Source organism: Oncorhynchus kisutch, linkage group LG29 (assembly GCF_002021735.2).
Source record: "Oncorhynchus kisutch isolate 150728-3 linkage group LG29, Okis_V2, whole genome shotgun sequence".
Lineage (NCBI taxonomy): Eukaryota > Metazoa > Chordata > Actinopteri > Salmoniformes > Salmonidae > Oncorhynchus > Oncorhynchus kisutch.
Genome location: NC_034202.2, coordinates 5,825,384 through 5,852,136, shown reverse-complemented (window position 1 = coordinate 5,852,136; position 26,753 = coordinate 5,825,384). Strand labels below are relative to the sequence as shown.

Sequence of the window (26,753 nt, the reverse complement as noted above, 5' to 3'; positions counted from 1 at the left end):
TTGTCACTTTGTCATTAAGGGGTTCTGAATACTTTCCGAAAGCACTGTATATAGTGCACCATACATGTTTTTATAGTGAAAGTACTGTATATAGTGCACCATACATGTTTTTATAGTGAAAGTACTGTATATAGTGCACCATACATGTTTTTATAGTGAAAGTACTGTATATAGTGCACCATACATGTTTTTATAGTGAAAGTACTGTATATAGTGCACCATACATGTTTTTATAGTGAAAGTACTGTATATAGTGCACCATACATGTTTTTATAGTGAAAGTACTGTATATAGTGCACCATACATGTTTTTATAGTGAAAGTACTGTATATAGTGCACCATACATGTTTTTATAGTGAAAGTACTGTATATAGTGCACCATACATGTTTTTATAGTGAAAGTACTGTATATAGTGCACCATACATGTTTTTATAGTGAAAGTACAACCAACCATGGATTAAATTACTGCTTTTATTCACATTTAAAATCCAGATTTTTTTTTGCAAAGAAAACATTAAAAACATAACATCTGTTAAAACATGATAACCTTGGGGTGTGTACTGTAAGGTGATAGGTGCAGAGTTTGGAAGTTGGTGCATGGAGATTTTAGATTTATAGTGCTGGGTTCTAGAAGGGTCTGGAAAGGTCTTAGCTCTCCCGGCTCATGTATGGACAGACCACACACACCTGTGCAACGTCATCGTATTCATACGTCCTCTTCAGAAATGTGTCAGTTAGTCTCAGGCCGGATATACTCTGAAATATAAGAAAATGGTGATTAGTTAGGATTATTATCAGTAATATATTTTGAACTATTAACAGTCAAAGTGAGACGTAACAGATTTTAGCCTCTTGGGGAAGATAAGAGGCAAAGTTCAGCCATAATCCGTGAGGAAGTTGTGTCTCTCTCTTTACTGGAGACTTGAAGTTGTGTCTCTCTCTTTACTGGAGTCTTGAAGTTGTGTCTCTCTCTTTACTGGAGACTTGAAGTTGTGTCTCTCTCTTTACTGGAGACTTGAAGTTGTGTCTCTCTCTTTACTGGAGACTTGAAGTTGTGTCTCTCTCTTTACTGGAGACTTGAAGTTGTGTCTCTCTCTTTACTGGAGACTTGAAGTTGTGTCTCTCTCTTTACTGGAGACTTGAAGTTGTGTCTCTCTTTACTGGAGACTTGAGGACATTCTTTTAGCTGTCATATTGCAACTTTTTCATTTTTCAGATGCGGGGGGGCATTCGTTAAACATGTAATTAAAATGGTATGGCCTTGTAATATCTTTCAATCATCTCACAATGACCACACACACTAAATAACAGCCAGTTTGAGGCAGTTGAAATATTGTATTACATACAAGTATTATAACGTGAATGACTTTAGAAATACCTGCAGTCCCTGGACAGAGGAGAGGAGTTTGAGGGGCAAAGCGAGTGAGGCACTGGGGCTGACTTTGCCTAGCTGTCTCCCTGATACACCACACCAGTGGATGGAGCAGGTGTTACACATCTCCAGCACCAGGTCCATGGTCCTCTCACTGCAACAACACACACAACCAGCCTGGTTACACATCGATATGTTCTTTAACCAAGCCATCTGACTATCGGTTGCCATTCCTTCTTGTACATGAATGAAATGGCATGACAATGACAGACAGGGGAGTAGACTAAAGCATATAGAGATCAGTACATGTGTATAGCAGAGTTGAGGTCAATTCCATTTCAATTCATTTTTAATTGAATTAGGTCAAGTGAATTGAAACGCTATATAACCCCACCCCTGGTGTACAATAATATTTGAGGAGTCTGTACGACCTGCAGTTGGTGATTTTACAGGTGATGTCGAAGGGTTCCTCTAGGTTGACGGTGTCTGGGATCATCTCCAGCGATAGCCTGACGTCTCCGTAACCTGGAGCCTGGTGGCAACAAGAGGGGAAAAAATAAATACCTTGATGAAGGTTGACTGAGACCGAAACGTTGGTACATACATTTTCCCGGATTTACCGCCTACAATTTTGGACCGATTTTCTTCATGTTAGGCTAACAGGAAGGGCATCATCTGGGACCATGGTTGAGGCCACTTTAGATTGCACTGTGTTTTGTACTTTGTTAAATTGTCTGCTTTTTGTGTTTTGGGGTGGTCTTTTGGTTGATACGCAATTTGTGATGCAATTGTAGGCCAATTTGGAAACCGTGTAGAATGACTGCATTTCCCAATTGAGAATATATTCACATTTTATACATACACATATTTAGCAGATGTTATTGGTCACATACACATATTTAGCAGATGTTATTGGTCACATACACATATTTAGCAGATGTTATTGCGGGTGTAGCGACATGCTTGAGTTCCTAGCTCCAACAGCGCAATAGTATATAACAATTTACAACACACACAAATCTAAATTAAAATAATGAAATTAAGAAATATATAAATATTAGGATCAGCAATGTCAGTAGCATTGACTAAAATATAGTAGGATAGAATACAGTATATACATATGAAATGAGTAAAACAGTATGTAAACATGATTAAAGTGGCCAGTGATTCCATGTTTAGGGGTGGCAGGTACCCTAGTGGTTAGAGCATTGGGCCAGTAACCAAAAGGTTCCTGGATGGAATCCCCGGGCTGACAAGGTAAAAATCTGTCGTTCTGCCCCTGAACAAGGCAGTTAACCCACCGTTCCCCGGTAGGCCGTCGTTGTAAATAAGAATTTGTTCTTAACTGACTTGCCTAGTTAAATAAAGGCTAAATGCGTATATAGGGCAGCAGCCTCTAAGGTGCAGGGTTGAGTAACCAGGTGGTAGCCAGCTAGTGATGGCTATTTAACAGTCTGAATGCCTTGAGATAGAAGTTGTCTCTCAGTCCCAGCGTTGATGCACCTGTATTGACCTCACCTTCTGGATGGTAGAGGGATGAACAGGCTGTTGCTCGGGTGGTTGATCTCCTTGATGATCTTTTTGGCCTTCCTGTGACATTGGGTGCTGTCGGGCAAGCAATGTGCCCCCGGTGATGCGTTGGGCAGACCGTACCACCCTCTGGAAAACCCTGTGGTTGCAGTTGCCATACCAGGCGGTAATACTCCCCGACAGGATGCTCTCAATTGTGCATCTATAAAAGTTTGTGAGGGTCTTAGAAGCCAAGCCAAATTGCTTCAGCCTCCTGTGGTTGAAGAGGCGCTGTTGCCCCTTCTTCACCACATGGTCTGTGTGGGTGGACCATTTCAGATTGTCAGTGATGTGTACGCCGAGGAACTTGAACCTTTTCACCTTCTTCACTGTGGTCTCGTTGATGTGGATAGGGGCGTGCTCCCTCTGCTGTTTCCTGAAGTCCACGATCAGCTCCTTCATTTTGTTGATGTTGAGGGAGAGGTTATTTTCCTGGCACCACTCCGCCAGGGCCCTACCCTCCTCCCTGTAGCGGTCCTGTCATTTTTGGTAATCAGGCCTACTAATGTGTCGTCTGCAAACCTGATGATTGAGTTGGAGGCCTGCGTTGCCACGTATGGGTAAACAGGGAGTACAGGAGGGGCCTGAGCACACACCCTTGTGGGGCCCCTGTGTTGAGGATCAGCAAAGTGGAGGTGTTGTTTCCTACCTTCAACAACTGAAATATCAGAAAGTCCAGTTGCACAGGGCGGGGTTCAGGCCTAGGGCCCCAAGCTTAATGATGAGCTTGGAGGGTACTATGGTGTTGAAGGCTGAGCTTTTGTCAATGCTGCGAATACAATCATCTTGAGCTTTGCTATTTTCATTGTAATTCTCCAATGAGTCACATTCGGCAACAGCCGAGGTATGACTGACAAAAACAATGACAGCATCAACACCACCACTCAACATCATCACCAATACTAAACATCACCACCACTCAACAAATAACCACAAAGACAGCATTGAGACTGAGAATGTCCTGTTATGCAACAACCATACTGTATACTGTGACTAGAAATCATATACTCTAACTGATAATGTACGGGTACCATTCTCTGTAGCTGGCTTGTCTGCAGCCTTCCTCTTTCTCCTAAGTTGGTCTTCCACACAATGTCCAGTTTGCCGATCACCGTCACGCCCTTGATGATGCCCGCCTTCTCTGCAAACTCTGGCTTGGGCTTCAGACAGTAGAGATACTGGCGCGTGTCCATGGGCTGCAAGTAAGACATCTTCCCAAATGTAGACGTTCTGGAACACAGTCAGGGTGGAGAAGTCTGAAAACCTTTGACATATAGTGGGGGCGTCTCCAGCTACACTGACAAACCCTGGCCAATTGAAGGTTGTATTTTGTAAGCAGCATAGATTCCAAATCAGAAGTCATACAGCTATCCCTTTCTAAATGTTTTAACAACAAAAAGCAGTAAAATAACAAAGTACTGACACTAGAAACTCGGTTCCCCTTTATTTTACTGCACAATCAAAACAAAGCTAAAATGTGTGTGTGTCTCCCTTACCCTTCGTCCTCAGTCTCCACGGTGTTGAGCTCGGCGACGTTGTACATCATGGAGGGCTCCAGGGACACTTTCTCCATGAACATGGACGACGTGGTGATGTTCTGGATCTGGGCCTCCAGGAACACCTCGTCTGTCTGGGGTCAGGGGTCGGCGCTAACGTTAGACGGCAATACTAACTAGAGGAACACCTCAAAGGATCTAACTGGGCAGCACTTCGACTTCAATCCCCTTTCAATGTACTTATATTGGCCACTCAAGGGGATATTGTAGATTTAATTTCTGCTCACATGTCATTTATACAGGTAGAATCTGGAAAACACCACAAAGTACCTGTATAATTTAGGCATGTACTGTATGAATGCGCCTGAAATGTTACACATTAGAACCCCAGTAAGACAGGGTTTTTGTTTCTTTGTCAGCCCTATGAAAAATCAACCAGTGGGGCCCAAATGGAGTACAAAAGTCTGCTCAGTTTACCTTTGAGGAGTGGATTAGTACTGAACTGAACAGAGGAGTGCTCCGAGATTAGTTCATGCCTTTAATCCAAAGGCTAGTGATTAAGTAGGGACCACAGTCAGTAACATTCTGCCAGACTGGGGTTGTTGTTACAGAGCAGAGCACCTCTCCTTCCCATGCCGAGCCTGACCAGTCATCCACCCAACCCAAACCCTCAGATCTGACACATCTCAAATAGCACCTTATACCCCATGTAGTGCAGCTATTTTTGGCCATAGCTTTATGTGAACAATGTTTCACTTGATCAGATCTATTTGGACTCTTGAAAGAGTTTCTTTCAGTTAAAAGAGTGAAATAAACATATACATTTGTAAAATCATATTTATAAAATCACCAACTCCATAAACATCATTCAAATGTACAGCCCTTTACATAAGAGATATAATTCAAATCTACATTCTGAATCCAATCATTCAAAAGAAGTGTTGAAATGGAAACCCCACTACAATCATACAGACCTAGGCGTTTGTCTGAAATAGCACCCTATTCACTATAGTGCACTACTTTTGACCAGAGCCCAAACTAGTGAACTAGATAGGGAATAGGGTGCCATTTCACAGCCCTACACCAATTTTGTCTAGGGCTGAGAAAGTCCTGTGAGAGATGAGTTAGCAAGAGGGAAAAATCATCGAAGAGGAAAAATCAGAGCAACGGCAAAATAGTGGAAAATGCATTTCATGGAGTTTTATTAACAGCATGATACCTCGGATTTCCTTGCGAAAAGTAATCTCTCTAGTCCGGCTGAAACCAAACATGAAATCTTCCTGACTTCACAGTCTGGAAAGTTTATTTTGATGTTTTCGGCATGATGCGTTGATATTGAAGGGGCCTGTGCTTTCTTACTGATTGGTTCTCCTCCACGTCTTTCTCGCCCAAACACCCCACACAGCTCCCAATCGCTGCCCCTTTCCAATACAACTGTTGGATTTTAAAATCCAAACAACTAAGAAGGTCTAAACCCCCCAGATTTTATTTATTTTTGAGAGAGAGAACCAATCAAAGCTCAAGCCAATTTCTGTGCAAATATTGTACCATCAACGGGCTCTTGTCCAGTGTGTCACAGCTCTCCCTCGCATCAGCCAGGCTACTGTACCATTGAGTTTTCTACAGACTTATTCCCCACGATAACGTTTTAACTTCCATGCATGCCTTTTAATTATTTAGCCGTTGCTCTTGCTCATTTCCTACAGAAAGAGACAGACATTGCTGCAACAAAAATGATTAAGAAAGCGAGGGTTAAGAGCAGTGAAAACAGAAACAACTATTACCACAGAACTGAGGTCACTCTAATGGAGAAAACAAAAACACAAGAGACAAACAAATGAAGGTTACATGTCAAATGAAAGTGACAATACATCTGATGCTCTAGCGAATGAAACAGTACTATGAGAGAAAATCTGCACATTTTACTATATACACCAATGGAAAATGCCTGACCATGGAATGAAACATGACATACATCAAACCATTTTTATGTCAAATTAAAAACCAATTGCTGAATTGATAGTGAAAATTTATGGAGAAAAGATGTGACTATGTATGAGCGAAGATAGCTAAAGTATGTTGACAAAGGTGGAAGGTGGAAAGTTGAATATGCTGGTAAGATGACTATTTGTCATTGTTTTGGTACAGGTAATAAAACAGTGAGGTAAGTGCAGCTGAGAGAAACAAACATACCTCTGCATTGTAGAACTTGGTTTTGACGTCGAGCGGCTTCAGAACCTGATTGAGAATACATTGCAAGCTAAATGATGCAAATGTCTCAAATGATTTCTCCATTCAACAGCCATAAAAAAATCTTCCTTCACAACAACAAAAAATATATTTATCTCTGGTAACAAAAAAATACTTAAATCCATGAGCCAAAAAATGTGATTTAAAACAGTCGGTATATCTTATACAAAAAAGTATTACTGGAGAAGTTAGACTTAGTTTCATTGTGTGACTCAGAGTAGATCCCGTCTGAGACTGAGGATAGTAGGTAGTGAGATTGTTCGGTAGTCAAAAGCCAAAGCTAGTGTGCTATTGCCTTTTTACATTGACATTTTAGTTACTTAGCAGACGTGGACCAGTGACATTGTTCAAGGTTGAGGTCTGCTCTTCCAATATAACTCCGTGAGGGGGAATGGGAGAGTTCAAATAAAGGATGCTTTGAAACTCACCTGAAATTTGAAGAACTTCCTGAAGTACAGCTTCTCTCCGGCCTGTGTGGTATAACTGACTGCACAAACCAAACTGGAGTAGAGACACAAATTCTTTGCATTTTAGCACTCAAATCATCTCCTATGCATCTTTGCAGATGTGTTGATGTACATCTGCCCCATAGCTGTGTCTCGAAGGGACACCCTTTCCCCAGAATTATATAGAGCACTGATCAAAAGTTGGGTACTATATGGGGAATAGGGTGTCATGTCAGAATAGAAAACGTACATGTGAGTCCCAATCTCTTTGACTTCATGGTGGATGACATCATCAACGCAGGACTCAGGCTTCAGCTCTGTGACTGCGTTGTTGGACGCTGATAGGTTTAACCTCTGAGAGCTGGTCTGCAGATCTGCCTGTAAGACATGACAAAAGAGAGGGATTTCACTTAAAGGAGTGTGAATAGGACAAGTGGATTCATCAGAGATGAAAGATGCTTCCATTGGATTGATGTAAATCTGTATTGTACCTTGACTAGTATGTCCTTGACCACCTGGCTGCTGTCATTGTGTACACTAATGTAACTTGAGAAGGTCTCGCCAAGGAAAATATTTCTGTGCAGAGGAAAGTTAGTACGCAAGTGTCACACACAAAGACAAGGGACTACACACAAAAACAATGCCCACTGAAGACCAGAAACACTTTTCTTTTCAGTGAAAATTATTAATGTATGGTATATACATCTCCATATACAGTGCATTTGGAAAGTATTGACTTTTTGACCCCTTGACCTTTTTCATATTTTATTAAGTTACCGCCTTATTCTAAAATGGATTAAATACATTTGTTTCCTCATCAATCTACACACAATACCCCATAATGACCAAGTGAAAACTGTTTTTTTTGTGTGTGTGTGCAAATGTATTAAAAATAAAAAACAGAAATACCTTATTTACATACATTTTCAGACCCTTTGCTATGAAACTCAAAATTGAGCTCAGGTAAATCCTGTTTCCATTGATCATCCTTTAGATGTTTCCACAACTTGATTACAGCATTGAAGGTCCCCAAGAACACAGTGGCATCCATCATTCTTAAATGGAAGAAGTTTGGAACCACCATGACTCTTCCTAGAGCTGGCCGCCCAGCCAAACTGAGCAATTGGGGGAGAAGGGCCTTGGTCAGGGAGTTGACCAAGAACCCAATTGTCACTCTGACAAAGCTCCAGAGTTCCTCTGTGGAGATGGGAGAACCTTCCAAAAGGACAACCATCTCTGCAGCACTCCACCAATCAGGTGTGTCTGGTAGAGTGGCCAGATAGAAGCCACTCCTCAGTAAAAAGGCCCATGACAGCCCGCTTGGAGTTTGCCAAAAGGCACCTAAAGGACTCTCAGACCATGAGAAACAAGATTCTCTGGTCTGATGAAACCAAGATTCAACTATTTGACCTGAATGCCAAGCGTCATGTCTGGAGGAAGCATGGTGGTGTCAACATCATGTTATGGGGATGTTTTTCAGAGGCAGGGACTGGGAGACTAGTCCGGTTCGAGGGAAAGATGAACAGAGCAAAGTAGAGAGAGATCCTCGATGAAAACCTGCTCCAGAGCACTCAGAACCTCAGACTGGGGCGAAGGTTCACCTTCCAACAGGACAACGACCCTAAGCACACAGCCAAGACAACACAGGAGTGGCTTTGGGACAAGTCTCTGAATGTCCTCGAGTGGCCCAGCCAGAGCCAGGATTTGAACCTGATCGAACATCTCTGGAGAGAAAACTCAAGGCTGTAATTGTTGGTGCTTCAACAAAGTACTGAGTAAAGGGTCTGAATACTTATGTAAATGTGATATTTCAGTTAAAGTTTTTACAAATTAGCAACAAAAAACAACATGTTTTTGCTTTGTCATTATGGGGTATTGTGTGTAGATTGATACATTTTAGAAATAAGGCTGTAATGTACAAGTGTGTAAAGTATAGGGGTCTAAATACTTTCCAAATGCACTGTATACTTCCACTACCAAAAATGGAAAACACCATTGTGTTCATGAGAGTCTCAGCATTCAATCGATTGGTTTCTAGGCCAAACCGTTTGGATGCTACAGACGTTTTTGTGAGAAGACCGATTTCTGGGATGTCGCATGGTCTGACAAATACCGCTCTAGCTCTGCTACCTTTCACCACAGAAGCAGAAGGGTGATGTCAGCGAAAAAGGTCAAGGAGTTACAAATTGCAACGCTGTTGGGTTTTTCACACTCAACAGTTTCCCCATGTGTTTCAAGAATGGTCCACCACCCAAAGGACATCCAGCCAACTTGGCACAACTGTGAGAAGCACTGGAGTCAACATGGGCCAGAATCCGTGTGGAACGCTTTCGACACCTTGTAGAGTCCATTCCCCCGACAAATTGCTGTTCTCAGGGCAATATTAGGAAGGAAGTTCTAACGGTTTTGTACATTCAGTGTAAACTGTGTGTGCTTCTCATTTCATCCTGTTCTATATACGTAAAAGGGTTCAAAGGGCTGTTGTAGTGTTTATTACCCAAAGTTCTGAGGTAGTGTGAGCATCTCTCCCAGCATTAAAGCCTCTGCTCCTTTAACAGTGGATGGATCCTCCTTCATGAGCCGACAGAACAAATCTCCTGTAGAATGCACGCGCACACACTCAGGTCTCAATATTCTAAATCTCTGAGTAAAAGGCTGCCTTCAGAGGAGCAGTGTGGAAGATACGAGAGCTGGGTGGCATAAAAACAATCACAATTTATTTTCTGTCTCTGAAATATAGTGTTCTAGTCGTTCATCTTGATTTACGGCTATGCCTTCATTTAATTTCTCCACCTTGGTATAAATAGCGTCCCTACCCAGAAGTGTCACTGTGATTTATGGGTTCCGTGGAGTTGGGTTACCAGCCCAGTGCTCACATTGCAGTAGGCAGGCCTCAAATGAAAAACACTAAATTATCATCGCGGGACAATGCATATTTATCTACATCACAACATCCATGTAAATGTGCTGGGGTTAGCCAAAAGCTAATGTGCACCCGTAGTCCCTGGGCAGGTAAGTGCCTTTATACAGCACACTATACCAATACTCACTAAAACAATACAAAATACATTACATCCAATAATATATAATTATATAATCAGTTTACCTGAATTGCCTTGTGAAAACCTAACACTATAATACAATTTTCTATAAAAAAAAACTTAGCTAGTCATGTTGACAATAGAACAAGCTTTCAAATGACGGCCACCTGACGTAGATTGTGATTTATAATGGACCGTTTTTGGAACGGTAATTGTGTGATGGCTGGGATGCAGGGTTGTGTTCAATACAACTACACGTGTGCTTGCCGTAGTTCCTCAACAGCACAGCTGGGAGAGCTCAAAAAAGCCCCTTATAGTTGAGTCATAAAAGTGCATTGAAATTATTTAAGAAATGTGCACACTTTGGAGAGCTGTGGCCACTTGGAGACACCAGTTAGTCCTTTCACTCAAACACTTGTAATTTTTTTGTCTTATGTTGCACCTACAACACATTTTCCGGGAATATTCTTATCATGCAACTAAATGGATCCAGAGAATTTTCTAATTTCATTAACAACAAATGCAGTGAAAAGTGCAGTAAATGTAAAATGCACATAAAATCAGTGTTTGGATTCAGTCTTGTGAGCGGTTGTGTCGTCAGCGTCAGTCTAATCAATTTCGCATCATCTCCAAATGGTTCCCTTTCAATTGGTACCATGGTTATGCATGAGTTTCATATTTCTTCTGTAAGAAACAGAAACAGTCATATCCATATTCCCACAAGTGTTAAGGGTTAACACACATATTTTTATTTTATTTACTTCACCAGGTAGGCTAGTTGAGAACAAGTTCTCATTTACAACTGCGACCTGGCCAAGATAAAGCAAAGCAGTTCGACACATAAAACAACAACACAGAGTTACACATGGAGTAAACAAACATACAGAAAAAAGTATATATACATTGTGTGCAAATGAGGTAAGATAAGGGAGGTAAGGCAATAAATAGGCCATAGTGGCAAGATAATTACGATATAGCAATTAAACACTGGAGTGATAGATGTGCAGAGGATGAACGTACAAGTAAAGATACTGGGGTGCAAAGGAGCAAAATAAACAAATACAGTATAGGGATGAGGTAGTTGGATGGGCTATTTACAGATAGATCATTGCACCTGTACATAGCCTGTGAGCTGCTCTGACAGCTGGTGCTTAAAGTTAGTGAGAGAGATAAGAGTCTCCAGCTTCAGCGATTTTTGTAGTTCGTTCCAGTCATTGGCAGCAGAGAACTGGACGGAAAGGCGGCCAAAGTCGGAATTGGCTTTGGGGGTTACAAGTGAAATATACCTGCTGGATCTCGTGCTGCGGGTGGGCGCTGCTATGGTGAGCAGTGAACTGAGAGAAGGCGGGGCTTTACCTAGCAAAGACTTGTAGATGACCTGGGTCCAGTGGGTGTGGCGACGAGTATGAAGTGAGGGCCAGCAAACGAGAGTGTACAGGTCGCAATGATGGGTAGTATATGGGGCTTTGGTGACAAAATGGATGTCACTGTGATAGACTGCATCCAATTTGTTGAGTAGAGTGGTGGGGGCTGTTTTGTAAATGACATCGCCGAAGTCAAAGATCAGTAGGATAGTCAGTTTTTACGAAGGGTATGTTTGGCAGCATGAGTGAAGGATGCTTTGTTGCGAAATAGGAAGGCGATTCTAGATTTCATTTTGGATTGGAGATGCTTAATCTCAGTCTGGAAGGAGAGTTTACAGTCTAACCAGACACCGAGGTATTTGTAGTTGTCCACATATTCTAAGTCAGAACTGTCCAGAGTAGTGATGCTAGACGGGCAGGCAGGTGCGGGCAGCGATCGGTTGAAGAGCATGCATTTAGTTTTACTTGCATTTAAGAGCAGTTGGAGGCCACGGAAGGAGAGTTGTATGGCGTTGAAGCTCATCTGGAGGTTAGTTAACACTGTGTCCAAAGAAGGGCCAGAAGTATACAGAATGTTGTCGTCTGCATAGAGGTGGATCAGAGAATCATCAGTAGCAAGAGAGACATCATTGATGTATACAGAGAAGAGAGTCGGCCTGAGAATTGAACCCTGTGGCACCCCCATAGAGACTGCCAGAGGTCCAGACAACAGGCCCTCCGATTTCACACTCTGAACTCTATCAGAGAAGTAGTTGGTGAACCAGGCGAGGCAGTCATTTGAGAAACCATGTCTGTTGAGTCTGCCGATAAGAATGTGGTGATTGACAAAGTCGAAAGCCTTGGCCAGGATCAATGAATACGGCTGCACAGTATTGTCTCTTATCGATGGCGGTTATGATATTGTTTAGGAGCGTGGCTGAGGTGCACCCATGACCAGCTCGGAAGCCAGATTGCATAGCGGAGATGGTACGGTGGGATTCGAAATGGTCATTGATCTGTTTGTTAACTTGGCTTTTGAAGACCTTAGAAAGGAAGGGTAGGATAGATATAGGTCTGCCGCAGTTTGGATCTAGAGTGTCTCCCCCTTTGATGAGGGGGATGACCGCGGCAGCTTTCTAATCTTTAGGGATCTCAAACGATAAGAAAGAGGTTGAACAGGCTAGTAATAGGGGTTGCAACAATTTCGGCAGATCATTTTAGGAAGAGGGTCCAGATTGTCTAGCCTGGCTGATTTGTAGGGGTCCGGATTTTGCAGCTCTTTTAGAACATCAGCTGTCTGGATTTGGGTGAAGGAGAAGTGGGGAAGCTTGGGCCAGTTGCTGTGGGGGGGTGCCGGGCAGTTGACCGGGATAGGGATAGCCAGGTAGAAAGCATGGCCAGCCGTAGAAAAATGCTTATTGAAACTCTCAATTATCGTGGATTTATCGGTGGTGACAGTGTTTCCTAGCCTCAGTGCAGTGGGCAGCTGGGAGGAGGTGCTCTTATTCTCCATAGACTTTACAGTGTCTCAGAACTTTGAGTTTGTACTACAGGATGCAAATTTCTGTTTGAAAAAGCTAGCCTTAACTTTCCTAACTGCTTGTGTATATTGGTTCCTAACATCCCTGAAAAGTTGCATATCACGGGGGCATATCACTGAAAAGTTGCATATCAATCCTATGAATATAGGATTGCGTGCAGTTTTGTCATAAATGATGTACCCATGGGTCGTGAAATGTAGAATACGGCATCTGTTTTTCTGTCTGAGAAATACTGATTTCAAAGAGAAACATGACATGTGAATGTGTTGGTAGGGGCTGTGGATTTAAATAGCACTACATCAATGTTTTTACCATAGGCTCACCGTGAGCTTGACATTATAATATATAATAAATATCTATACGCACAGTGCCTTCTGAAAGTAATAAAATCCTGGACCTTTTCCACATTTTGTTGTGTTGCAAAGTGGGATTCAAATGGATTGAACTGTCATGTCAACGATCTACACAAAATACTCTGTCAGAGTGGGAGAAAACTTCTAACACAGTAAAACACTAATATATGTTGATTAGATAAGTATTCAACCCAGAGTCAATACATGTTAGAATCACCTTGGCAGCGATTACAGCTGTGAGTCCTTTTGGGTTCAGTCTAAGAGCTTTGCACACCTGGATTGTACAACATTTGCCCATTATTCTTTTTAAAACTTTTCAAGCTCTGTCAAATTGGTTGTTGATCATTGCTAGACAGCCATTTTCAAGTATTGCCATAGATTTTCAAGACAATCTAAAGATAGACTCAAAGATATTACGTAGGTGCACAAAGGCAACAACTAAGAGCGTTGAAGCACGTGGCTAAACTTCTCAGCCATTTTGGTCCCATGCCTACCACGCTGTAACAGAGTGAAGCGAAGTGTGCACATGCGCAGATACTGTGTGTGACTGTGTGACAGCCAAGCCTTGCATCTCGCTCATCGCAATATCTGCGGTGCTACTCGTGGCAACCTCATTTAGCGGAGTCTACCTTTCAGTCAAAACTGTAACTAGGCCACTCAGGAACATTCCATGTCGTCTTGGTAAGCAACTCCAGTGTATATTTGGCCTTGTGTTTTAAGTTACTGTTCTGCTGAAAGGTGAATTTGTCTCCCAGTGTCTGGTGGAAAGCAGACTTAACAAATTTTTCCTCTAGGATTTTTACCTGTGCTTAGCTCTATTCAATTTATTTTATCCCCCCAAAAAAAACTCACTAGTCCTTGCTGATGACAAGTATACCCATAACATGACGCAGCCAACACCATGCTTGAAAATATGAAGAGTGATACTCAGTGATGTTTTGGATTTGCCCCGAACATTGCTCTTTGTATTCAGGACAAACAGTTCATTTCTTTGAAATGTTTTTTGCAGTATTACTTTAGTGCTAACAGGATGCTTTGGAATATTTTTATTATGTACAGGCTTCCTTCTTTTCACTCTGTCATTTAGGTTAGTACCCAGCTAGCACGTAATGTTTTGAGAACCATGTTTCTTAAGAGCTTGGTGAGAGTATGGTTGTGCTATGGTTATTTAGCATAGATCCTTCCCACAAATTTCTGGGAATGGTGCAGGATAGCTGTTTGGCTTTGGAATATTCTCAGCACATTTAAGGAACTTGACAAACATTTTCTTTAACAGAATGTTTCCTAAAAGTTCAAACATGGTTGCATCTCATTTAAATTTGGGTAATGTTCTCGGAACGTTCTGCAACTGGTTTGACATTGGGAATGTTCCCCAATAGTGGACATTTACGTACTTCAGCATAACATTTTCTACAGGTTTCCTGTTCACAGAACATAAAATAAAATAAACTTTCCATAAAAACCACAAGAAAACATTAGTAACGTTCAAAGAAGGTTATTTAAAAACATACATTCAATTCTCAGCATCAACAAAACGTTTTCTGTCCTCTATATTGTTGAGTGAGTTCAGGTGTGTTGGCCGCACCACTAAATTGGCCACACCTATCACAGCCATTAAACTCGGTAACTGTTTTAATTGGCCTCATGGTGAAATCCCTAAGCGATTGTCTTTCTCTCCGGAAGGATGCCGGTATCTTTGTAGTGACTAGGTGTATTGATACACCATCGAAAGCTTAATGAATAACTCCACCATGCTCAAATGGGTATCCTTTTTTTCCCCTTCACCTATCTACCAAAAGGTGTACTTTTTTGCGATGCATTGGACAACCTTCCTGGTCTTTGTGATTGAATCTATGCTTGAAATTCACTACTCGACTCAGGGACCTTACAGATAATTGTATGTGTGGGGTACAGAGATGGGGTAGTCATTCAAAGTCCACGCATCTTTTTATGTGACTTGTTAAGCAAATCTTCACTCCTGAATTTGTTTAGGCTTGCCATAACAAAGGGGTTGAATGCATATTGACTCAAGACTTTTTAGCTTTTCTCTGTTCTATATTGATATGCCTGTCATTTAATTTGAATTACAGCTGCAAAGAACATTGGATAGGCCTAACAAAGATTATACAACTCCACTACATGTTGGCAGTAAAATGAACCAAGATGCTTACCTGGGAGGTCTCGATCTTCACATGTCACTGGCATGTTAGTGAAGAGTGTGGGTTTTGTTAACCGCATCACTGTGAAAGGCAAAGGATAAAAGAGGGAAAATAGTTCAGTTAGGGTAAGGCTAGTTTACTTGCTTGCCATTCTAGATCAAAATTCCATGTTAACATGAAATAACATGCTATTTGACACTTCAAAGAGCAACGAGTGCCTTTGGCATCGATATGAGTCAGAAACCGTTATTCTAGTGTCAAAATGTACTACAAAGTGTAAATAGGATAATTTTGGTCATCAAGTCCATCTCGTCTAAAACGGAGTTTGTTCATGTTCATGGTAAAGGGTTTAAACACCGTTTCCCATGCTTGTTCAATTAACCATAAATAATTAATTAATTAATTAATCGTTAAGACACTAACAGCTTACAGACGGTAGGCAATTAAGGTCACAGTTATGAAAACTTAGGACACTAAAAAGAGGCCTTTCTACTCACTCTGAAAAACACCAAAAGAAAGATGCCCAGGGTCCCTGCTCATCTGAGTGAACGTGCCTTAGGCATGCTGCAAGGAGGCATGAGTACTGCAGATGTGGCCAGGGCAATAAATTGCAATGTCCGTACTGTGAGACGCCTAAGACAGCGCTACAGGGAGACAGGACAGACAGCTGATCGTCCTCGCATTGGCAGACCACGTGTAACAACACCTGAACAGGATCGGTACATCCGAACATCACACCTGCAGGACAGGCACAGGATGGCCACAACAACTGCCCGAGTTACACCAGTAACGCACAATCCCTCCATCAGTGCTCAGACTGTCCGCAGCAGGCTGAGAGAGGCTGGACTGAGGGCTTGTAGGCCTGTTGTAAGGCAGGTCCCCACCAGACATCCCGGCAACAACGTCACCTATGGGCACAAACCCACCGTCGCTGGACCAGACAGGACTGGCAAAAAAGTGGTCTTCACTGACGAGTCGCGGTTTTGTCTCACCAGGGGTGATGGTCAGAGTTGCCTTCATCATCGAAGGAATGATCGTTACACGTTACGATTTTGAGGTGGGGGGGTCCATCATGGTCTGGGGCGGTGTGTCACAGCATCATCGCACTGAGCTTGTTGTCATTGCAGGCAATCTCAACACTGTGCGTTACAGGGAAAACATCCTGCAGGCTCATCCTGCGGTACCCTCCTGCAGGCTCATCCTGACAATGCCACCAGCCATACTGCTCGTTCTGTGCGTTATTTCCTGCAAGACAGGAATGTCAGTGTTCTGCCATGGCCAGCGAAGAGCCCGAATCTCAATCCCATTGAGCACATCTGGGACCTGTTGGATTGGAGGGTGAGGGCTAGGGCCATTCCCCCCAGAAATATCCAGGAACTTGCAGGTGCCTTGGTGGAAGAGTGGGGTAACATCTCACATCAAGAACTGGCAAATCTGATGCAGTCCATGAGGAGGAGATGCACTGCAGTACAAACTTCTTGTAACTACCCATCCCGGATCCGGGAGCGTTGTCATCAACTACAGTAATTAGCATAACGCAACGGACAAAAAAAGGACAAACATTTTCTAGAAAATATTCATATTCATGAAATATAGTGAAACACAGCTTATCCTTGTGTTAATCACCCTGTCATCTCAGATTTTGAAATTATGCTTTACAGCCAAAGCAAGACAAGCATTTGTGTAAGTTTATCGATAGGCTAGCATAGCATTATGCCTAGCTAGCAGCAGGCAACCTGGTCACGAAAATCAGAAAAGCAATCAAATTAAATCGATTACCTTTGATGAGCTTCGGATGTTTTCACTCACGAGACTCCCAGTTAGATAGCAAATGTTCCTTTTCCCCAAAAAATATTATTTTTGTAGCCGAAATAACTCCGTTAGTTCTTCACGTTTGGTTGAGAATTCAACCGGAAATTGCGGTCACGACAACTCCGAAAAATATTCCAAATGAGCTCCATAATAATCGACAGAAACATGGCAAACGTTGTTTATAATCAATCCTCAATGTGTTTTTCAAATATCTATTCGACAATATATCTACCGGGACAGCTGTATTTTCAGAAAGACCGGGAGGAAAAATAGCTACCTCTGTCTATTACGCAAGAATTACTCTGAGAGCCCTCAACCGGACACTTACGCAATGTAGTCGCTTACGCTCATTCTTCAACATAAAGGCGTGAAACTACGTCAAAATGCTGTAGACACCTTGGGGAATACGTAGAAAAAGGAATCTAGTTGATAGCCCATTCACTGCTCAATAGAGACGCATCGGAACGCAGAGCTTTCAAAACATGAGTCATTTCCTGATTGGATTTTTCTCAGGCTTTCGCCTGCAATATCAGTACTGTTATACTCACAGACAATATTTGTACAGTTTTGGAAACTTTAGGGTTTTCTATCCTAAACTGTCAATTATATGCATATTCTAGCATCTTGTCCTGACAAAATAGCCCGTTTACTTTGGGAACGTTATTTTTCCAAAAATGAAAATAGTGCCCCCTAGATTCAACATTAATGCAGCTGGTGGCCACACCAGATACCGACTGTTACTTTTGACCTCCCCTTTCTTCGGGACACATTATTCCATTTATATTAGTCACATGTCTGTGGAACTTGCTCAGTTTACGTCTCAGTTGTTGAATCTTATGTTCATACAAATATTTACACATGTTAAGGTTGCTGAAAATAAACGCAGTTGACAGTTTCTTTTTTGCGGCGTTTAGTAGCCAAATAGGTATAGCTCGGAAGATATCATCCAATATTAGCTAAATAAATGATACATAGCTCGGTTACAGTTATCCCAACAATGGACTAAAGGAGCCTAACGTTACTCCTTAGGACCTCACATGCTCTGTTTAAATGGGCAAATTTGCTCTGGAAGTCAAAACAGCCAAATACTCTAAACATGCATCGATTCTCAATTGTGGTACAGTTCTAGAAACATAAATCCTTCTACTTTTAAATTACATCAAAAATAATTTCACAAATGCAAAACACACTTACCGTTAGGTTCTAATCGAAATGTACTGATTCACGTTGCCATACTATAACTCATTTTTTTTACTTTACATGTATAAGGATATGGATATGTTGGGTCAATGAAGGGTATATGGGAACTAGGTGTATGGAAAGTTACTAAGTTACTAGAAACATCTTCTGTTCCATGTTTCTGATGAGGGAGGTGAAAGGCAAATTGTTAGAGTCTGATAAGGCAGGCCGGCTGCAGAACTAGGGAGGAGTGAGGAATGTGTCGAGGTCAAATCAACAGATGAAGTGAGAAGAAACCTCTGGGAGGGGGGGCAAGAGAGGCCCACTACAACGACTCTCCTACTGCAGTACTCTCTCACACACACACTTCCACGGTTTTAGTAACAGACAGGGCTGTGACTACACCAATGAGAGGAACCAATTCAATTCCTGCCTAGCAACAGGGATGTATTGGTTGTCTAGATGTGTAAGGAGTTGTGTAATCATGTCTTGGCTTTGTAGCTGTATGACCCAGTGGGTGAATAAACTTGGTTTGAGCTATTTCTAGTTGTCCGTTTGAGGTTTACTCAGTTTGTTCAGAACATAACGGTTGGCGTTGTCGGCAGGATTCACCACGATTTAGTGTCGAACTGGAGAGTCCGAATCAGTGGAACAGGAGCCGGCACATTTAAACAAGGTAGGCAAAGTTCCTACACCTGTTACTACTCATTCTGACATCTTGGGGAGATGGATAGCGACCTAGAAAGCCTGAGATTATTCAGTAGTAGATTGTGGACTTTAGGAAACAGCAGAGGGAACACCCCCCTATCCACATCGATGGAACAGTAGTGGAGAGGGTAGTAAGTTTTAAGTTCCTCGGCGTACACATCACAGACAAACTGAATTGGTCCACCCACACAGACAGCATCGTGAAGAAGGCGCAGCAGCGCCTCTTCAACCTCAGCAGGCTGAAGAAATTCGGCTTGTCACCAAAAGCACTCACAAACTTCTACAGATGCAATCGAGAGCATCCTGTCGGGCTGTATCGCCGCCTGGTACGGCAACTGCTCCGCCCACAACCGTAAGGCTCTCCAGAGGGTAGTGAGGTCTGCACAATGCATCACCGGGGGCAAACTACCTGCCCTCCAGGACACCTACACCACCCGATGTCACAGGAAGGCCATAAAGATCATCAAGGACAGCAACCACCCGAGCCACTGCCTGTTCACCCCGCTATCATCCAGAAGGCGAGGTCAGTACAGGTGCATCAAAGCTGGGACCGAGAGACTGAAAAACAGCTTCTATCTCAAGGCCATCAGACTGTTAAACAGCCACCACTAACATTGAGTGGCTGCTCCCAACACACTGACTCAACTCCAACCACTTTAATAATGGGAATTGATGTAAAATATATCACTAGCCACTTTAAACAATGCTACCTAATATAATGTTTACATACCCTACATTATTCATCTCATATGTATACGTATATACTGTACTCTATATCATCTACTGCATCTTTATGTAATACGTATCACTAGCCACTAACTATGCCACTGTTTACATACTCATCTCATATGTATATACTGTACTCAATACCATCTACTGTATGTTGCCTATGCCACTCTGTACCATCACTCATTCATATATCTTTATGTACATATTCTTTATCCCCTTACACTTGTGCCTATAAGGTAGTAGTTTTGGAATTGTTAGCTAGATTACTTGTTGGTTATTACTGCATTGTCGGAACTAGAAGCACAAGCATTTCGCTACACTTGCATTGACATCTGCTAACCATGTGTATGTAACAAATAAAATTTGATTTGATTTGATTAGTTACGATCGGTCGTAGATTTAGGGTCGGTCGTAGATTTTAGTCCCGAACAGGCGACGGGTGTGGAACCAATTTTGGGGTTAGATAATCTATGCAAAATGCCATGGGAATGGATTCTAAAAAGATAAGTTCAAATTGGCACGTCCAAACATTCCTTGCAAGCTCAGAAAATCGTGTTTATTTTAAATCACGTGAGACACTTTATTCCATCTTATTCTGAATTCTAGAATTGACTAAAGGGAGGAGGGGTCCTCACGAGGAATTAGAGTGGAGTTAATAGTGAGTAATTGTTTGTAGTGTTAAAGAAACAATTGTAATTGTAAAGTTTAAAAAAGCAATTGTGTCAAGCGCCAGCATTGGGGTTACAAAACCTAAAATTACCTTTAAAAATGTTGTTAATGAGTAGATCTGTCTCGATTTAGTGCAAATAGTATTCATTAATGAGTGTGAAAAAACTAGTGAATATCCAACGGAGGTTGGTAATAGTACTTACAGTAAACGTTGGGGTTAGGGTTGCAAAGGGTTGCAAAGGGTCGGAAACTTTCCGGAAATGTCCATGTGCGGTAGAGGTAGATTAAAACACAAATGATTAAAGAGTGGAGGGAGGACAGTGGCCTCTCTGTGGACAGAAGTTATCATGTTTTGTTTTGTCTGTAGTTCTGTTCTGTTACTGATTAAGACCTGGCAAAGAGAAAACCAAAGGAATGTACATTTTCCCTTTTAGGAGAAGATGGGTTGTCGCTCCCTTTGAAATGTATCCAGAGGCTGTTCCCTTGGGAGAGTAGTTCGTAATATTCTGCAGTTCTTTTAAGTATAAAAGGTACCCAGCTCCCAATCAAGTAAGGCCTGGCCATGTTTGTTTTTGCCCTGTGTTACCACACACACACACACACACACACACACACACACACACACACACACACACAACCCATCTGTTCGGAATATTTGTTAGTGATGTTAATACTGAATTTGATTTATGGGGTGTTTTTATTCGGTTTTAGTGGGGTTTTTCACAGGTTAGAAAGGATGCACCTTAAAAGGGAACAAAATTGTCTGAAGTAGCTATTTTCTGAATTTTGGTTGCATACATCACTTCTCTTGATAATAAATGTGCTGAAAAACCCAAAGTAAACCTGGTACACGAAATGTTTGAAATGTCTTTAAATAATATCTGAGGTAGAGAAGGGAAAGAAACTCTCACTGGGACTGAATGACCTCTGACCTTTGTTCGGACATTCTGGTGTGGCCTGATCACCCTCACTTGAAGCATTGGGTGAGATTTAAATGTGATATGTAAACACTAACGATTAGGAAAAAGTTTATAATTTAGCAATAGTCATATGTGGGATTCGGACCATGAAAAGAGCAGAGAGCGCTGCCCCTGAATGAGGGACACCTGTCTCGAGTCTATTTTACTATTCCTTGAATTACCTTATGGGATACAATCAAGTAAAAATTCAGTTATCAAAGGTTGTAATTCTAATTTAATTTGTTATTTCGATTTAACAGGCAATGGTGTTGTTTATTTGGATGTGAGTCATGTGTTGTGATAGTTACTCCAAATGGATTGAAGTTCTCACCACCTCGAGTGATGTCCAGTGCATTCAGAAAGTATTTAGACCCCTTGACTTTTTCCACAAGTTACATTACAGCCTTATTCTAAAATTGATTAAATTTGCATTTTTTAATCATCAATCTACACATAATGACAAAGCTAATTTTTTTGCAAATGTATTAAAAACAAAAAACTGAAATATCACATTTACATAAGTATTCAGACCATTTACTCTACTTTGTTGAAGCACCTTGGGCTGATATGAATGCTTGGAGTCTTCTTGGGTATGAAGCTATAAGCTTGGCACACCTGTATTTGGGGAGTTTCTCCCATTCGTCTCTGCAGATCCTCTCAAGCTCTGTCAGGTTGAATGGGGAGTGTTGCTGCACAGCTATTTTCAGGTCTGTCCAGAGATGTTCGATCAGGTTCAAGTCCCGGCTCTGCCTGGGCCACTCAAGGACATTCAGAGATTTTTTCCAAAGCCACTCCTGCGTTGTCTTGGCTGTGTGCTTAGGGTCATTATCCTGCTGGAAGGTGAACCTTTGCGCCATTCAGGTCCTGAGCGCCCTGGAGCAGGTTTTCATCAAGGATCTCTCTGTACTTTGCTCAGTTCATCTTTCCCTCGATCCTAATTATTTTTCAGGTCACTGCTGCTGAAAAACATCCCCACAGCATGATGTTGCCACCACCATGCTTCACCGTAGGGATGGTGCCAAGCTTCCTCCAGACATCACGCTTGGCATCCAAGCCAAAGAGTTCAATCTTGGTTTCATCAGACCAGAGAATCTTGTTTCTTGTGGTCTGAGTCTTTAGCTGCCTTTTGGCAAACTCCAAGCAGGCTGTTATGTGCCTTTTACTGAGGAGTGGCTTCCGTCTGACCACCATAAAGGCCTGATTGATGGAGTGCTGCAGAGATGCCGGTCCTTCAGGAAGGCTCTCCCATCTCCACAGAGGAACTCTTGAGCTCTGTCAGAGTGACCATCCGGTTCTTGGTCACCTCCCTGACCAAGGCCCTTCTCCCCCGATTGCTCAGTTTTGCTGGGCGGCCAGCTCTAGGAAGAGTCTTAGTGGTTCTAAACTTCTTCCATTTAAGAATGATGGAGGCCACTGTGTTCTTGGGGACCTTCAATGCTGCAGAATTTTTTTGGTACCCTTCCCCAGATCTGTGCCTTGACACACTCCTGTCTCGTAGCTCTACGGACAATTCCTTCGACATCATGACTTGGTTTTTGCTCTGACATGCACTGTCAACTGTGGGACCTTATATAGACAGGTGTGTCCCTTTAAAAATAATGTCCAATCAATAGATTTACCACAGGTGGACTCCAATGAAGTTGTTAAAACATCTCAAGGATGATCAATGGAAACAGGATGCACCTGGGCTCAATTTCCAGTCTCATAGCAAAGAGTCTGAATACTTATGTAAATAAGGTAATAACATTTATAAAAACCTGTTTTCGCTTTGTCATTATGGGGTAGTGTGTGTTTTATTTAATTCATTTAAGAATAAGTCTGTAACATAACAAAATGTGGAAAAAGTCAAGGGGTCTAATACTTCCCAAGTGCATATACCACTAACCCCTGAGGTGCCTTATCGCTATTATAAACTGATTACCATCGTAATTTGTTCTGTCATACCCATGGTATATGGTCTGATATACTACGGCTGTCAGCCAAATCAGCATTCAGGACTCAAACCACCTAGATTATAATTGATTTTCTAAAACATTATGTTTCTTTCCCATTATGTATTTATCAGAGTTATTGACCTCTCAATAAGCCAGATTCGAGTAACTTACATTGTGTTTCTGAAACTTGATGCAGCAGCCTGCAGCGCTATCAATCGGAAATGGACAGCTCGTGGGGCTGAAAGTAGGCAGCTGAAAGTATTCAAATTCGAGTAGGCATAATTAATTGAAATTGTCTTCATTGTAATTTACTAGCAACAAGAGGGTTGTGTTGGTGCCTATTTCTTCCTATTTAATACATAAGAGCTAGGACTACCTGTTTGAAAGAAGAAATGAGGCTATAGGCTGCTACATCCATACATTTGTCAAGTCAATTCCTCCACACACCATGCACCCTTTAAATAGCCTACCTCCATGTAAGTGAAGGGCTTTTAAGTAAAATCCAAAACTCGAATTGAGGGGGTATGAGAGGGTATGCTATAGGCCTAACTTTAATTAAAGAAAATGTCAAAAAGCACAAGCCTACCCCTTGTTAATTTAAGAAAATAAAATGGATTCCGATGACATAAAGTGGACCGAGATGCTTTATGCTAGAAACAAGCTGTGATATACCCGGGAAAGACGTTACTCCCATACTGCATATAGGAACATCATTGTTTCGTTTCTTTTACATTCAGAAGCTGATGCCTCAATCACACTGTCAGCGTCAATGCATTTTGATACACCAGAAGTATATTTATTTCCAATGGAATGCTGCATTTGCCTAGCAGCATTAGTTTGCAGAGGCAGTTGCAGTGCGTTCTGTGTGGTGCATACGTTGGATTTATCCAACGTATGCATCAAATTGTATGCGTAGATGGCTTTACAGAAATGGTAGAAGGTGAATGTTGAACTTTTGTTGCATACATACAATATATATACACAAAAGTATGTGTACACCCCTTCAAATTAGTGGATCCAGCTATTTCAGCCACACCTGTTGATGACAGGTGTATGAAATCAAGCACACAGCCATGCAATCTCCAGAGACAAACATTGGCAGTAGAATGGCCATACTGAAGAGCTCAGTGACTTTCCAACAAGTCAGTTCATCAAATTTCTGCCCTGCTAGAGCTGCCAAGGTCAACTGTAAGTGTTGTTTTTGGGAAGTGAAAATGTCTAGGAGCAACAACGGTTCAACCGTGATGTGGTAGGCCACGCAAGCTCACAGAGCGGGACCGCCAACTGCTGAAGCACGTAAAAATCATCTGTCCTTGGTTGCAATACTTACACCAGAGTTCCAAACTGCCTCTGGAAGCAACGTCACAACAATTACTGTTCATCGGAAGCTTCATGAAATGGGTTTCCATGGCTGAGCAGACACACACATGCCTAAGATCACCACGCGCAATGTCAAGTGTCAGCTGGAGTAGTGTAATGCTGGCCTCCATTGGACTCTGGAGCAGTGGAAACGCATTCTCTGGAGTGATGAATCACGCTTCACCATGTGGCAGTCCAACGGACGAATCTGAGTTTGGCGGATGCCAGGAGAACGCTACCTGCTCAAATGTATAGTGCCAACTGTAAAGTTTGGTGGAGGAGGAATCATATCTGGGGCTGTTTTTCATGGTTTAGGCTAGGCCCCTTAGTTACAGTGAAGGGACATTTTAACACTACAGCATACAATTACATTCAGATGATTCTGCGCTACCAACTTTGTGGCAACAGTTTTGGGAAGGCCCCTTCCTGTTTCAGCATGACAATGCCCCCGTGCACAAAGCGAGGTCCATACAGAAATGGTTTGTTGAGATCCATGTGGAAGAACTTGACTGGCCTTCACACAGCCCTGACCTCAACCCCATTGAACACATTTGGAATTAATTGGAACGCCAACTGCAAGCCAGGCCTAATCACCCAACAGCAGTGCCCAACCACATCTAGTGTAAAGCCTTCACAGAAAAGTCGGGGCTGTTATAGCAGCAGCTCCATAACTTCATAATAATGCCCATGATTTTGGAATGAGATGTTCAACGAGCAGGTTTCCACATACTTTTGGTAATGTAGTTTATCTAGATGATGCTGCATACCATTTTGCACAATACGAAAATACGATAATAGATCAAGGCAATGCTTTTACTATAAACAAGATCTTTCCACCCAAACTCTTGCCCACGGTGGTTCGCGAACCCACAACCTTCTGTCCTGTGCGCTATCAACATTATGATGTAAGGCTTACAAGACCAAGACTAGTTTCTAAAACTGCATATCTAAGGCTCTAGACATAGTTTGCAATTTGTGCATGATATGGCAAATTATGTGACAGAATATTGGTAACGTTAACGTTTGATAGTAGATAGCTAATGTTAACAGTCGGTACGCTAATAAGGTTGGCTCTCGGGAAGAAGAAAAACGACACCTAAAACAGCTTGCCGTTGATTAGGGGTTACTCGATACTAGCTACGCATTTAGTTAGTTTGTTCATCATATTCTTATTTGACGTTTACTTGGCATCTATGTTAGCCACACATTAGCAAGTAAGTTAATTGTCATTCTCAGATGTAAACAACCTCTTCTTTTCAGATATCAACATAGCGGACAAATCAAACGCGACCCAAATGAGTATATTGCTTAAGTACATTGTTTTAAACAATGTTATCATATATTTAACTCAGTAAAATACCTTTCAATGCAAGTAGATGCTCTTGTTTTGCCTGATTTACTTCCATTATGTCTGGAGTTCGGTTGAACTTTCACCTGGTCGTTACAACAGCCACAAATCGCTAAACCCCGCCTATTTCTACAATTGATCTTCTTAAAATCTGATTTTAAATTTAGCCACACTGCTAACCTTATGCCTAATCCCTAACCTTAAATTAAGACCAAAAATATATTTTTAGTTTTCATGCATTTTTACGATATAGCCACAACGTTTCTGTACTGTCTTTGATATAGCCAGAGAGGAAGAGGCGAAGCGAAAGGGATAACAGGGACCTAAATCTGTCTTCTCCAGCTGGTGGCGTTTATTTTGCTCACCAAGCGAGGAGTTTTTGCCCATTTCGACTTTGTGGCTGTTGTAACTAGTGACAACCCTTTCATCTCGCGATATCAGTCCCCGTGATAGCATTGTGGTACACAGGTGTCACGTCAAATTTC

General features: G+C 41.9%; 1 protein-coding gene across 3 annotated transcripts; it reads right to left on the bottom strand.

Annotated features, from left to right (window-relative positions):
- Window positions 1–458: 458 nt before the first annotated feature.
- Window positions 459–26,413, bottom strand: LOC109874072 (trafficking protein particle complex subunit 13). 3 transcript variants are annotated; one of them, XM_031809267.1, is made up of 13 exons: window positions 26,281–26,413; window positions 15,584–15,652; window positions 9,632–9,731; window positions 7,626–7,710; window positions 7,385–7,512; window positions 7,117–7,189; window positions 6,632–6,676; window positions 6,223–6,240; window positions 4,439–4,572; window positions 3,974–4,172; window positions 1,805–1,905; window positions 1,380–1,527; window positions 459–757 (listed from the first exon to the last, which is right to left on the bottom strand). In XM_031809267.1, the coding sequence occupies exons 1-13, from the start codon at window positions 26,324–26,326 to the stop codon at window positions 650–652; spliced, it is 1,254 nt and encodes a 417-aa protein (XP_031665127.1). In that variant the 5' UTR covers window positions 26,327–26,413; the 3' UTR covers window positions 459–649. The 3 variants fall into 3 exon arrangements, with proteins under 3 accessions (XP_031665127.1, XP_031665129.1, XP_031665128.1); XM_031809269.1 differs by lacking the exon at window positions 26,281–26,413 and adding an exon at window positions 18,578–18,725; XM_031809268.1 differs by lacking the exon at window positions 6,223–6,240.
- Window positions 26,414–26,753: the final 340 nt, after the last annotated feature.